Here is a 15,808-nt window from a genome sequence, read left to right as displayed (position 1 = left end):
CCACCAGAATTGGTGTCAATGTTCAATGATTTTGAATCCATTTCTCCCACACCAATCTTTGAGCCACACATTTACCTCTTTAATCTTATTGACCCTCTGCCAATTACATAGAACATAGAACATAGGACGATACAGCACAGTACAGGCCCTTCGGCCCACGATGTTGCACCGAAACAAAAGCCATCTAACCTACACTATGCCATTATCATCCATATGCTTATCCAATAAACTTTTAAATACCCTCAATGTTGGCGAGTTCACTACTGTTGCAGGTAGGGCATTCCACGGCCTCACCACTCTTTGTGTAAAGAACCTACCTCTGACCTCTGTCCTATAAACCCCTTTAAACCCCTCAGTTTAAAGCTATGTCCCCTCGTGCCAGCCACTTCCATCCGCGGGAGAAGGCTCTCACTGTCCACCCTATCTAACCCCCTGATCATTTTGTATGCCTCTATTAAGTCTCCTCTTAACCTTCTTCTCTCCAACGAAAACAACCTCAAGTCCATCAGCCTTTCCTCATAAGATTTTCCCTCCATACCAGGCAACATCCTGGTAAATCTCCTCTGCACCCGCTCCAAAGCCTCCACGTCCTTCCTATAATGCAGTGACCAGAACTGTACGCAATACTCCAAATGCGGCCGTACCAGAGTTTTGTACAGCTGCAACATGACCTCCTGACTCCGGAACTCAATCCCTCTACCAATAAAGGCCAACACTCCATAGGCCTTCTTCACAACCCTATCAACCTGGGTGGCAACTTTCAGGGATCTATGTACACGGGACACCTAGATCCCTCTGCTCATCCACACTTCCAAGAACTTTACCATTAGCCAAATATTCCGCATTCCTGTTATTCCTTCCATAGTGAATCACCTCACACTTCTCTACATTAAACTCCATTTGCCACCTCTCAGCCCAGCTCTGCAGCTTATCTATGTCCCTCTGTAACCTGCTACATCCTTCCACACTGTCGACAACACCACCGACTTTAGTGTCGTCTGCAAATTTACTCACCCACCCTTCTGCGCCTTCCTCTCGGTCATTGATAAAAATGACAAACAGCAACGGCCCCAGAACAGATCCTTGTGGTACGCCACTTGTAACTGAACTCCATTCTGAACATTTCCCATCAACCACCACCCTCTGTCTTCTTTCAGCTAGCCAATTTCTGATCCACATCTCTAAATCACCCTCAATCCCCAGCCTCCGTATTTTCTGCAATAGCCTACCGTGGGGAACCTTATCAAACGCTTTACTGAAATCCATAGACACCACATCAACTGCTCTACCCTCGTCTACCTGTTCAGTCACCTTCTCAAAGAACTCGATAAGGTTTGTGAGGCATGACCTACCCTTCACAAAGCCATGCTGACTATCCCTGATCATATTATTCCTATCTAGATAATTATAAATCTTGTCTCTTATAATCCCCTCCAAGACTTTACCCACTACAGACGTGAGGCTCACCGGTCTATAGTTGCCGGGGTTGTCCCTGCTCCCCTTTTTGAACAAAGGGACCACATTTGCTATCCTCCAGTCCTCTGGCACTATTCCTGTAGCCAATGACATAAAAATCAAGGCCAAAGGTCCAGCAATCTCTTCCCTGGCCTCCCAGAGAATCCTAGGATAAATCCCATCAGGCCCCGGGGACTTATCTATTTTCAGCCTGTCCAGAATTGCCAACACCTCTTCCCTACGTACCTCAATGCCATCTATTCTAATAGCCTGGGTCTCAGCATTCTCCTCCACAACATTATCTTTTTCCTGAATGAATACTGACGAAAAATATTCATTTAGTATCCCGCCTATCTCTTCAGACTCCACACACAACTTCCCATCCCTGTCCTTGACTGGTCCTACTCTTACCCTAGTCATTCCCTTATTCCTGACATACCTATAGAAAGCTTTTGGGTTTTCCTTGATCCTACCTGCCAAATACTTCTCATGTCCCCTCCTTGCTCGTCTTAGCTCTCTCTTTAGATCCTTCCTCGCTACCTTGTAACTATCCATCGCCCCAACTGAAACTTCACACCTCATCTTCACATAGGCCTCCTTCTTCCTCTTAACAAGAGATTCCACTTCTTTGGTAAACCACGGTTCCCTCGCTCTACGCCTTCCTCCCTGCCTGACCGGTACATACTTATCAAGAACACGCAGTAGCTGATCCTTGAACAAGCTCCACTTATCCAGTGTGCCCAACACTTGCAGCCTACTTCTCCAACCTATCCCCCCCAAGTCACGTCTAATGGCATCATAATTGCCCTTCCCCCAGCTATAACTCTTGCCCTGCGGTGTATACTTATCCCTTTCCATCATTAACATAAACGTCACCGAATTGTGGTCACTGTCCCCAAAGTGCTCTCCTACCTCCAAATCCAACACCTGGCCTGGTTTATTACCCAAAACCAAATCCAACGTGGCCTCGCCTCTTGTTGGCCTGTCAACATATTGTGTCAGGAAACCCTCCAGCACACACTGTACAAAAAACGACCCATCTAATGTACTCGAACTATATCTTTTCCAGTCAATATTTGGAAAGTTAAAGTCTCCCATAATAACTACCCTGTTACTTTCGCTCTTATCCAGGATCATCCTCGCCATCCTTTCCTCTACATCCCTAGAACTATTTGGAGGCCTATAGAAAACTCCCAACAGGGTGACCTCTCCTTTCCTGTTTCTAACCTCAGCCCATACTACCTCGGAAGATGAGTCCCCATCTAGCATCCTAACAATCCTAACCGATTCAATCTCTCCTCATACGTCAGTCCCGCCATCCCAGAAATCAGCCTGGTGAACCTTTGCTGCATTCCCTCCAGTGCAAGAACATCCTTCTTCCGAAAAGGAGACCAAAACTGCACACAACATCCCAGGTCTCTGGAATATAGGCCGGGATCCTCTCTTCTGGGGACTAGGTCCCCACAACGGCGAGAAAACCGGCGCCAATGACTCCGGCGTCAACGGCCCCCCAAAGTGAGGAATTCTCATTACCTTGTGGCTGAGGCAGTGATCCAGAGATTATTGCCTTTTTGGTTCTGCTTTTTAATTCAGACCCGAGTTGCTCATATTCCCTCAGCAGAACCGCTCTCCTTGTTCTATCTATATCTTTGGTACCAATGTGGACCATGACAACTGGATCTTTTCCCTCCCACTCCAAGCAACCCTGGAGCCCAGATGAAATATCCCGAACCCTGGCGGCAAGTAGGCACTTCAGGACTCTCAATCCAGGTCACAGAGAACAGTTTCTCTTTCTGCTTGAATCACTCCCTATACCATGGTCAGTTTGGCAGCAGGGTTTCACAGTCGTTAGCATTGTTACTTCATAGTGCCAGGAACTCAGGTTCGATTCCCAGCTTAGGTCACTATCTGTGCGGAGTCTGCATGTTCTTCTCGTGTCTGCATGGGTTTCTTCCAGGTGCTCCAGTTTCCTCCCACAAGTCATAAAGACGTGCTTGTTCGATGAATTGGACATTCTGAATTCTTCCTCAGTGTACCCGACTAGGTGCCGGAGTGTGGCGACTAGGGGATTTTCACAGTAAACTTCATTGCTGCGTAATGTAAGACTACTTGTGACACAAATAAAGAACATTTATTATTTGCCCATCCTCCTGACAGTCCCTGCTTTTGTCCACACAGGGAGCAAGAATCTCAAACCTGTTGGACAAGGACAAGAGCTAAGGTTCCTGCAACCCTACCTCCTGGATTCCCCTACCTGCCTAACTCATAGTCACACCTTTCTGTCCCTGACCACTGGCTGAATTCAAGGCACTTTATCTAAGGAGTGTGATGGTCTCCTGAAACATAGCATCCAGGTAGCTCTCCATTCCCTGATGTGTCGCAGTGCCTGATGCTCAGACTCCAGTTCATCAACTCTGAGCTGGAGTTCCTCGAACAACCAACACTTGCTGCTGATGTGATTGATGTGTTATGTACTCTGGGATAACACAGGCTGCAACTGGATGCAGCTTTAACCAAAAGATACTCCAGACCTTGAAGTTAGTTCAATCTGATTTATTGAACCAGTAGCACAGTTAGCACAGTTCTCTCTGAGTTCGACTCTCTGCTAACCTAAGTGTGGTTACTCTGTCTGACTGAACCAGACTAGCTCTTAGCCACGTGCTGGAGGTGTGATACTGTACATACACCCTGACTCTCTCTGTAGATGTTCATCAGTGGAAAGAGACCAAATGTGAGTGCCTCGTGCCTTTTATAGTGAGATACCACCCCTGAGTGTCCTGCCTGCTCATTGGTCATGTCCGGTTCTCTGTGTTCATTAGCTGCCTGTCTGAACCTGTCTGTATATCATTATCTGCATGTCTGCATATCATGACATCTCCCCTTTTTTTAATGTTTTGTTGGCATATGGGAACGTACTTACATGTGGTGGCATATATTAGCATATGTACAAGCGGTGGCATATGTGAACGTATTTACATGTGAAGACAGCTGTCTAATGTGAGAAAACAGAACATAGCAAACAAAACAAATGTTCATAAGTCCAGTCTCTGGGGCTTGCGTCAGATCCTTGTCGACCGCCGGAGAGGTGGTGGTGGGGCCGATGGCGCCTTGACAGGCGAGATGGAGCCTGACTGGTTGCCTCATAGTTCGAGGTATCAGGAGATGGCAAAACAACAGACGGAAACGGAGAAGAAAGCGGTTGCGGGCAGGCATCTTTGTGCAGTGCCCGTCTGTTTCATCGCATAACAAACCATCAGCCATACGTACAACATACGAGTGGGGCGCAGCCCGTTGAACAATGACAGCTGGAGCAGACCAGCCACCATCCGATATCTTGATCCTGATAGTGTCTGCCGGGGATAACACGGGCAAATCGGTGGCATGAGCATCATAGCCCTGCTTTTGCTGGTTTCTGAGATGCTGCACCTTCTGCAGCACCGGGAGGTGATCCAGGTTGGGCATGTGTATGGCTGGAAGTGTCATCCGCAGGACCCTATTCATCAGGAGTTGAGCCGGCGACATGCCAGTGGACAGCGGGGTCGCCCTGTACGCAAGCAGCGTGAGGTAGATGTCAGAAGCAGAATCCGCGGCCTTGCCGATGAGCTGTTTCGCAATGTGCACCCCTTTTTCAACCTTCCCATTGGACTCGGATAGTGTGGGCTGGAAGTGACATGTTTGAAATGGTATGACTTGGCAACCATAGACCACTCATGGCTGTTGAAACACGGGCCGTTGTCACTCATGACAGTGAGTGGGATACCATGCCTGGAGAACGTCTCCTTACAGGCCTTGATAACGGTCCGAGATGTGAGGTCTGAGAGCTTCACGACTTCAGGGTAGTTGGAGAAATAGTCAATAATCAACACGTAGTCACGACCATTCGCACAAAAGAGGTCGAAGCCAACATTGGACCATGGGGAGGTCTCGATTTCATGCTGCTGGAGCGTCTCCTTGCTCTGCGCTGGCTGGAAGCGTTGACAGGTCGCACAGCTGAGGACCATGTTTGAGATGTCCTGGCTAATACCGGGCCAGTAGACAGCCTGCCTGGCTCTGCGTCTGCACTTCTCGAAGCCCAGGTGACCCTCACGGATTTGGCGGAACCCCAGGCTCTGGAGATTGAGTGGAATGACAATCCGGTCCAGCTTGAGGAGGATACCATCAATCACCGTCAGGTCGTCCTTTACATTGTAAAATTGCCCTTTCTGCCAGCCATTGGCGAGGTGGTGCATGACACGCTGCAAGAGGGGGTCTTTGACTGTCTCCTCGCGGATACGAACCACCTTCTCATTAGACGCCAGGAGGGTGCTAGCACACAGCTGCACCTGTGATTCAATCTGCCAGATGATTTCCAGCGGTTCACTCGGCAAGGTGATGGAGCGGGACAATGCATCAGCGATGATAAGCTCCTTGCCAGGCGTGTACACTAAGTCAAAGTCATACCTTCTGAGTTTGAGGAGGATGCGCTGCAACCGAGGCGTCATATCGATCAGGTCCTTGTGGATAATGTGGACCAGAGGCCTATGATCCATCTCGACAGTGAATGTCGGCAATCCGTAGACGTAGTCGTGAAACTTGAGAATGCCAGTGAGAAGACCCAGGCATTGCTTCTCTATTTGCACATACCTTGTTTCGGTGGGCATCATGGCCCTCAGTGCATAGGCTACCGGTGTCCAGGATAAAGTGTCATCGCGTTGAAGCAGCACCGCACCGATGCCATCCTGGCTTGCATCTGTTGAGATCTTCGTCTCCCTGTCTGGGTCGAAAAATGCCAAGACGGGTGCAGTGGTGAGCTTGGCTTTCAGCTCCAACCACGCTGCCTGATGTGCTGCCTTCCACTCAAAGGCAGTGGACTTTTTCACCAGTTTCGTATGGCCGTGGTGTGTGAGGCCATGTTTGGGATGAACTTGCCCAGAAAATTGACCATGCCCAGGAAGCGCAACACCGCCTTCTGGTCTTCAGGGACCTTCATGGCTTGGATGGCCTTGACCTTGTCTGTGTCCGGGCGCACGCCCTGCTGAGGGATCTGGTCACCTAGGAACTTGAGTGTCGACATGCCAAAGCAACATTTGGACCTGTTCAGCTTCAGGCCATTGGCATGGACACGGCGGAATACCTGCTGGATACGGGAAACATGCTCTTCAGGGGTCGTGGACCATATGATGATGTCGTCCACGTACACACGAACCCCTTCAATGTCCTCCATCATCTGCTCCATGATGCGATGGAAGATCGCCGATGCCGAGACAATGCCAAACGGCATACGATTATAGCAGTATCTGCCAAACGGTGTGTTGAAGGTGCAGAGCCTTCTGCTGGACTCATCCAGCTGGATTTGCCAAAATCCATGTGACGCATCTAACTTGGTGAAAAAACTTGCGTGTGCCATCTCACTGGTGAGTTCCTCCCGCTTCAGGATGGGGTAGTGTTCACGCATTATATTCTTATTGAGATCCTTGGGATCGATGCAGATGCGCAGGTCTCCCGAAGGCTTTCTAACATATACCATCGAGCTGACCCAATCAGTCGGTTTGGTTACCTTGGAAATGATGCCCTGTTGCTGAAGACCCTTCAGGCGCTCCCTCAGCGGAGCCGGGACCCGGCGTGGTGCGTGGACCACTGGCTTGGCATCAGGTCATAGCAGAATCACGTCTCGATATGGCAGCGTGCCCATCCGTCGAGCACATCCGGATACTGAGCGAGGATGTCGTCAATGCCGGCCTGAAGATCCACATTGGAGGATGTCGTTGTGTAAACCCGCTGGACGAGGTTCAGCTGCTTGCAGGCATGCGCGCCAAGTAGGGATGCCCTGTCTGGCTTGACAATTTCAAAACGTAACCGTGCATGGGTGCTCCAGTTGGAGACAAGTAGATGGCAGGATCCCAGTGCCGTGATGACATTTCCGTTGTAGTCCAGGAGCCTGCAGGCTGCTGGAAGGACCTTGGGGGGCTTCCTGATGTGTTTGAAATCTGCCTGTAAGAGGAGGTTGGCAGAAGCACCTGTGTCCAGCTTGAACTGGATGGAGCAGTGGTTGACCTACATCACCGCACGCCATTCGTCCGCAGAATCCACAGCGAGGATGGATTGAGTTTGTGATGAGTTGGATGTGGCATATTCACATTTGGTAATGATGACCTTGGTGTCATCTGCGAACTTACTAATCAGACCAGCCAAATTATCCTCCAAATCGTTTATGTATACTACAAACAAGAGGCCCCAGCATAGATCCCTGTGGAACACCACTAATCACAACCTTCCATTCAGATAAACACTCTTCGACTGCTAGCCTTTACTTTCTGTGACTGAGCCAGTTCGAAATCCATTTTGCCACCTCACCTCTGATCCCATGTGACTTCACTTTTTGTATCAAACTGCCATGAGGCACCTTGTCAAAGGCTTTACTGAAGTCCATGTAAACAACATCCACCGCTCTCCCCTCATCATTCACCTTTGTCACCTCCTTAAAAAACTCAATCAAGATAGTGAGGCACCACCTCCCCTTCACAAAATCATGCTGTCTGTTGCTAGTGAGTCTATTTGTTTCCAAATGGGTGTAAATCCGGTCCCTGAGAATTCTCTCCAATAATTTACCTACTACCAACGCGAGGCTCACTGGCATATAGTTTCCTGGATTATCTCTGCTACCTTTCTTAAATAGTGGTACCACATTAGCTATTCTCCAGTCCTCTGGGATCTCACCTATAGCCAATGAGGATACAAAGATGTCAGTTAAGGCCCCAGCAATTTCCTCCCTTGCTTCCCTCAGTATTCTGGGGTAAATCCCATCCGGCCCAGGAGACTTATCTACCTTAACTTCTTTTAAAACACCCAATACGTCCTCTTTTGCAATGTCAACATGACCCAGACTGTCCAAGAATCAACTTCCACAAAGTCCTTTTCTTTGGTGAACACTGATGCAAAGCACTCATTAAGTACCTCGCCCATTTCCTCTGGCTCAACACATAGATTCTGCCCACTGTCCTTAAATGGACCAATCCTTTCTGTGGCCACCCTCTTGCTTTTTACATATGAATAAAAAGCTTTGGGAATCACCTTAATCCTACTTGCCAAGGACTTTTCATGACCCCGCCTCGCCCTCCTAATTTCCCGCTTAAGTACCTTCCTACTTTCTTTATACTCCTCAAAGATTTTGACTGTCCCCACCCTTCTAGACCGTACAAAAGCCTCCTATTTCTTTTGACGAAGGTTCACAATAGCCCTCGTTATCCAAGACTCCCTAAACTACCAATACATATTCTTTGTTCTCTCAGGAATGTGACTTTCCTGAATCCTAATCAACTGTCGCTTGAAAGACTCCCACATGTCCGATGTTGATTTACCCTCCAACAGCTACACCCAATCCAAATTCTTCAAATCCCGTCTAATGTTATCGTAATTTGCCTTTCCCCAGTTTAGCACCTTAAAGCGAGGGTTACCCTCAGCCCTATCCAAAAGTACCCTAAAATGTATGTAATTGTGGCCACTATTCCCAAAATCTTCCCCTACTGAAACCTCAACCACCTGTCCATGTTTGTTCCCCAATACCAGGTCCAGTACTGCCCCTTCCCTAGTTGGACTATCTACATATTGTATCAAGAAGCCTTCCTGGATACACCTTACAAACCCTGCCCCATCCAAGCCCCTAGCACTAAGTGAGTCCCAATCAATATAGGAGAAGTTAAAATCCGCTACCACAACAACCCTGTTAGTTTTGCACCTATCCAAAATCTCTTTACATATCTGCTCCTCTATCTCTCGCTGGAAGTTGGGGGGCCTGTAATAAACCCCCAACATTATGATTGCTCCCATCCTGTTCCTGAGCTCTACCCAGATTGCCTCAATGTATGATCCCTCCGAGCTGTCCTCCTGCCGTACGGCTATAAGATTTTACTTAACCAGTAATGCTACTCCCCCACCCCTTTTACATCCCCCTCTATCTCTCCTGAAGCATCTATATCCTCCAACGTTCAGCTGCCAATCCTGCCCTTCCTTTAACCATGTTTCTGTGATAGGCACAACATTATAATTCCAAGTACTAATCAATGCTTTAAGTTCATCTGCCTTACCTGCTATACTTCTGCCGTTGAAACAAATACACTTCAGACCACCGCGTTTGAGCAGACAGGGTGATGTTGTTGTTCTCTTATTTTTGTTCTCTATTTCCCCTTCAGTTATTACACCTTCTAATTTAATGCTCTCATTCCCACCCCCTGCCATACTCGTTTTAATCCTTCCAAGTGACTCTAGCAAACCTCCCAGCCAGGATATTGGTGCCCCTTCAGTTTAGATGCAAACCGTCCTACGTGTACAGGTCCCACTTCCCTGGAAGAGATCCCAAAGGTCCAGAAATCTGAAACCCTCCCTCCTACATCACCAGTTTAGCCACACATTTAGTTGCACTATCCTCCTATTTCTAGCCTCACTAGCACAAAGCACAGTGGGTAATCCTGAGATTACAACCCGAGGTGTGCTGCTTTTTAGCTTACTGCCTAACTCCCTGAACTCCTTCAGCAGGACCTCATCACTCTTCCTGCCTATGTCGTTAGTACCTATGTGTACTACAACCTCTGGTTGTTCACCCTCTCCCTTCAGAATGCTTCTGCGCGTTCAGAGACATCCTGGACCCTGGCTCCAGAGAACCAACATACCATCCTGGAGTCTCTTTCATGTCCACACAAGCTCCTATCTGTACCCCTAACTATAGAGTCCCATATAACATTTGCTCTCGTGCTCTTTGTCCCACCCTCCTTAACAACAGAGCCAGCCATGGTACCACTGCTGTGGCTGCTGCTGCTGTTATCCCTTGATAGGCCACCCCCCCCCCAGCAGTACCCAAAACGGTATACTTGTTAGAGTGGGGGATGACCACAGGGGATTCCTGCACTGACTGCCTGACTCTTCTATCGGTCACCCATCTATCTGCCTGCACCTTGAGTGTCACCACATCACTAAAACTCCTGTCTATGATGCTTTCCGCTACTTTCATGCTCCTAAGTCCATCCAACTGCTGCTCCAACCTATCCTGGGGTCTGTGAGGAGCTGCAATTGGATACACTTCCTGCAGATGCAGTCGGTCGAGATGCTGGAAGTGTCACGGATCTCCCACATCTCACAAGTGTAGCACTTTACACAATGACCGACATTTCTATCACCAATTAATTTTTTAAAGAAAATGTATTAAACTCTTTGCTTCACATATCGCTGCAGATACCTGAGGTAGGTTTTTATATCACTTACCTTCCCAGGATGCTCTCTGGATCTCTCCCTGCAGATTAACAGTTACAAAGCAAGAAGGGAAAAAGCACATCCTCCCACTCTGCACCCAATTACCACACTGCTCCAAATAACCAATTTACAATCCCCACTCTGGCTGTTTCACTCAGGCCGTCTCCAACTTCACATGCGCAAAGTGCATCTTGCCAAAACTGAGGGTTTGAGAAACACGTCACCGCTTATAAAGGGAAAAATCATAATAAAAACACATTTCTATTCATGGATGGGTGATGAGAGGAGAAATCAAGGATGTTAAATTAACCCCCCCTGCCCCCTCCAGTCTGTATCAGATGGGAAGAATTGTTTAGCCATGATGTTTCAAAGATCAGCTGATCTTTTTCTACCTGTCACTTGTGTATACTTAACTATTGGAATTAATCATGCATGCACATAACACAGTACCTTGACCATGTATGCATGCATAATTTCCACAAAATAACTAATGCGCAAAAAGTCATTTTAAAAAACAGATTATAAAGATTCTAACATACCAATCACTTTAAAATAAACTGTGAAATGCAAAAACATGTACAAGAAAGGGCAGCATGGTGGAGCATTGGTTAGCACTGCTGCCTCACGGCGCCGAAGTCCCAGGTTCGATCCCGGAACTGGATCACTGTCCGTGCAGAGTTTTCACATTCTCCCCGTGTTTGCGTGGATTTCACCCCACAACCCAAAGATGTGCAGGTTAGGTGAATTGGCCATGCTAAATTGCCCCTTAATGGGAATAAATGAATTGGGTACTCTAAATTTAAAAAAACATGTACATGAAACTGATTTATTGTCACTGGCGAGCTTTACAAGTACATACCTGATGTAGCTGTTGAAGTGCTTCAGACTGCAGTAATTTCTCCTTTAAAGATGAAATGAGTGAATCTTTCTGCTTAAGTATATCCACTGTTGTGAAACTATGTTGAAGAGACATTTCATTCTGTGCATATATTTCTGAACAGTATTTCTGTAATCAAAATAATAAATATTTTAATAGAAAAAGCATAATTATCTTTGTAATTTCTTCTCATCTCACAGGAACAGAGGAACAAGAATATAACCATAAGACCATAAGACATAGGAGTGGAAGTAAGGCCATTCGGCCCATCGAGTCCACTCCGCCATTCAATCATGGCTGATTTCAACTCCATTTACCCCCTCTCTCTCCACAGCCCTTAATTCCTCGAGAAATAACAAATTTATCAACTTCTGTCTTAAAGACACTCAACGTCCCGGCCTCCACCGCCCTCTGTGGCAATGAATTCCACAGACCCACCACTCTCTGGCTGAAGAAATTGCTCCTCATCACTGTTCTAAAGTGACTCCCTTTTATTCTAAGGCTGTGCCCCCGGGTCCTAGTCTCCCCTGTTAATGGAAACAACTTCCCTACATCCACCCTATCTAAGCCATTGATTATCTTGTAAGTTTCTATTAGATCTCCCCTCAACCTCCTAAACTCCAATGAATATAATCCCAGGATCCTCAGACGTTCATCGTATGTTAGGCCTACCATTCCTGGGATCATCCGTGTGAATCTCCGCTGGACCCGCTCCAGTGCCAGTATGTCCTTCCTGAGGTGTGGGGCCCAAAATTGCTCACAGTATTCTAAATGGGGCCTAACTAATGCTTTATAAAGCTTCAGAAGTACATCCCTGCTTTTATATTCCAAGCCTCTTGAGATGAATGACAACATTGCATTTGCTTTCTTAATTACGGACTCAACCTGCAAGTTTACCTTTAGAGAATCCTGGACTAGGACTCCCAAGTCCCTTTGCACTTCAGCATTATGAATTTTGTCACCGTTTAGAAAATAGTCCACGCCTCTATTCGTTTTTCCAAAGTGCAAGACCTCGCACTTGCCCACGTTGAATTTCATCAGCCATTTCTTGGACCACTCTCCTAAACTGTCTAAATCTTTCTGCAGCCTCCCCACCTCCTCCATACTACCTGCCCCATCACCTATCTTTGTATCATCGGCAAACTTAGCCAGAATGCCCTCAGTCAAGTCCTCTAGATCGTTAATATATAAAGAGAACAGCTGTGGCCCCAACACTGAAACCTGCGGGACACCACTCGTCACCGGTTGCCATTCCGAAAAAGAACCTTTTATCCCAACTCTCTGCCTTCTGTCTGACAGCCAATCGTCAATCCATGTTAGTACCTTGCCTCGAATACCATGGGCTCTTATTTTACTCAGCAGTCTCCCGTGAGGCACCTTATCAAAGGCCTTTTGGAAGTCAAGATAGATAACATCCATTGGCTCTCCTTAGTCTAACCTATTTGTTATCTCTTCAAAGAACTCTAACAGGTTTGTCAGACACGACCTCCCCTTACTAAATCCATGCTGACTTGTCCTAATCCGACTCTGCACTTCCAGGAATTTAGAAATCTCATCCTTAACAATGGATTCTAGAATCTTGCCAACAACCGAGGTTAGGCTAATTGGCCTATAATTTTCCATCTTTTTCCTTGTTCCCTTCTTGAACAGGGGGGTTACAACAGCGATTTTCCAATCCTCTGGGACTTTCCCTGACTCCAGTGACTTTTGAAAGATCATAACTAACGCCTCCACTATTTCTTCAGCTATCTCCTTTAGAACTCTAGGATGTAGCCCATCTGGGCCCGGAGATTTATCAATTTTTAGACCTCTTAGTTTCTCTAGCACTTTCTCCTTTGTGATGGCTACCATATTCAACTCTGCCCCCTGACTCTCCGGAATTGTTGGGATATTACTCATGTCTTCTACTGTGAAGACTGACGCAAAGTACTTATTCAGTTCCTCAGCTATTTCCTTGTCTCCCATCACAAAATTACCAGCGTCATTTTGGAGCGGCCCAATGTCAACTTTTGCCTCCCGTTTGTTTTTAATGTATTTAAAGACACTTTTACTATCATTCCTAATGTTACTGGCTAGCCTACCTTCAAATTTGATCCTCTCTTTCCTTATCTCTCTCTTTGTTATCCTCTGTTTGTTTTTGTAGCCTTCCCAATCTTCTGACTTCCCACTACTCTTTGCCACATTATAGGCTTTCTCTGTTGCTTTGATGCATTCCCGAACTTCCTTTGTCAGCCATGGCTGCCTAATTCCCCCCTCTGATAACCTTTCTTTTCTTTGGGATGAACCTCTGTACTGTGTCCTCAATTACTCCCAGAAACTCCTGCCATTGCTGTTCTACTGTCTTTCCCACTAGGCTCTGCTCCCAGTCGATTTTCGTCAGTTCCTTCCTCATGCCCCTGTAGTTACCTTTATTTAACTGTAACACCTTTACATCTGATTCTACCTTCTTTCTTTCAAATTGGAGATTGAATTCGACCATATTATGATCACTGCCTCCTAAGTGCTCCCTTACTTTAAGATCTTTAATCAAGTCTGGCTCATTACATAACACTAAGTCCAGAATGGCCTGTTCCCTCGTGGGCTCCATCACAAACTGTTCCAAAAAGCCCTCCTGTAAACATTCAATGAATTCCCTTTCCTTGGGTCCACTGGCAGTATTATTTACCCAGTCCACCTGCATATTAAAGTCCCCCATGATCACTGTGACCTTGCCTTTCTGACATGCACTTTCTATTTCGTGGTGCATTTTGTGTCCCTGGTCCTGACCACTGTTAGGAGGCCTGTACATAACTCCCATTATGTTTTTTTTGCCTTTTTGGTTCCTCAACTCTACCCACGCAGACTCCACATCATCTGACCCTATGTCGTTTAGTGCTATTGATTTAATTTCATTCCTAATTAACAAGGCAACCCCGCCCCCTCTGCCCACCTCTCTGTCTTTTCGATAGGTTGTGAATCCCTGGATGTTTAAATGCCAGTCCTGAACCCCCTGCAACCATGTCTCTGTGATGCCTACCACATCATACCTGCCAGTCACAATCTGGGCCACAAGCTCATCTACCTTGTTCCGTACACTGCGCGCATTTAAATATAGCACCTTTAATTCTCTATTGACCGTCCCTTTTTGTTTTCTTAGTGTGGTGGACCTTGGTTTACTGAGCCTTTCCATACACTGTGTCATATTTTGTGGGATGGGGACAATCGTAACCACTCTTGAGTTTTGTCTGTTCGTGTTTTTTTGTATTCCTAAGCAGCTACACTCCCCGCTGATTACTTCACCTCTTGGTTCCCTGACTTTCCCTTCCCCCCCCAATCTTTAGTTTAAAGTCCTATTGACCACCCTATTTACTCTTTTCGCCAGAACACTGGTCCCAGCTCGGTTCAGGTGGAGACCATCCCAACGGTATAGGTCCCCCCTGTCCCAAAACTGATGCCAGTGTCCCATGAAAAGGAACCCCTCATTCCCACACCACTCTTTCAGCCACGTGTTAACTTCCCTTATTCTTGCCTCTCTATGCCAATTTGCACGTGGCTCGGGCAGTAATCCGGAGATTATTACCCTTGAGGACCTGTTTTTTAATTTGAATCCTAGCTCTTTATAATCTCTAAACAGGTCCTCTTTCCTAGACTTGCCTATGTTGTTGGTACCGACATGGACCACAACAACTGGATCCTCCCCCTCCCTCTCCAGTATCCTTTCAAGCCGGTCAGAGATGTCCCGTACCCTAGCACCGGGCAGGCAACATACCATGCGGGACTCTTTATCCTGCTCACAAAGGATACTATCTATCCCCCTGATAATAGAATCCCCTACAACTACAACTTGCCTATTTACTCCCTCCCCTTGAATGGCCTGCTGAACCATGGTGCCTTGGTCACCTGACTCATCCTTCCTGCAACCCTGTTCGCCATCCACACAGGGAGCAAGTGCCTCATACCTGTTGGACAGAGTCAAGGGCTGAGGCTCCTGAGTTCCTGACTGCTGGTTCCCTTTACCTGCCTGACTTGCAGTCACACCCTGCTGTCCCTGGCCACTGGCAGGATTTAAACTACTTACTCTGACAGGTGTGACTGCCTCCTGAAACACAGTGTCCAGGTAAGTCTCCCCCTCCCGGATGTGCCTCAGTGTTTGAAGCTCAGACTCCAGCTCATCAACTCTGAGCCGGAGCTCTTCGAGCAGCCAACATTTACTGCAGATGTGGTCGCTGCAGCTCGCAATGGGATCTGCCAGCTCCCACATCAAGCAGCTCAAGC

General features: G+C 47.1%; 1 protein-coding gene across 3 annotated transcripts in view; it reads right to left on the bottom strand.

Annotated features, from left to right (window-relative positions):
* The window catches only part of c6h10orf67 (chromosome 6 C10orf67 homolog), a 411,757-nt gene that overhangs the window by 280,653 nt on the left and 115,296 nt on the right, over positions 1–15,808 (bottom strand). For all 3 annotated transcript variants that reach the window (XM_072508488.1, XM_072508486.1, XM_072508485.1), the window contains one exon: positions 11,537–11,683. In XM_072508488.1, coding sequence (XP_072364589.1) covers positions 11,537–11,683 — 147 coding nt within the window. The remainder of the gene's footprint in view (positions 1–11,536; positions 11,684–15,808) is intronic.

This window comes from Scyliorhinus torazame, chromosome 6, assembly GCF_047496885.1.
Source record: "Scyliorhinus torazame isolate Kashiwa2021f chromosome 6, sScyTor2.1, whole genome shotgun sequence".
Classification (NCBI taxonomy): domain Eukaryota; kingdom Metazoa; phylum Chordata; class Chondrichthyes; order Carcharhiniformes; family Scyliorhinidae; genus Scyliorhinus; species Scyliorhinus torazame.
This window is presented reverse-complemented; position numbering and strand designations above follow the sequence as displayed.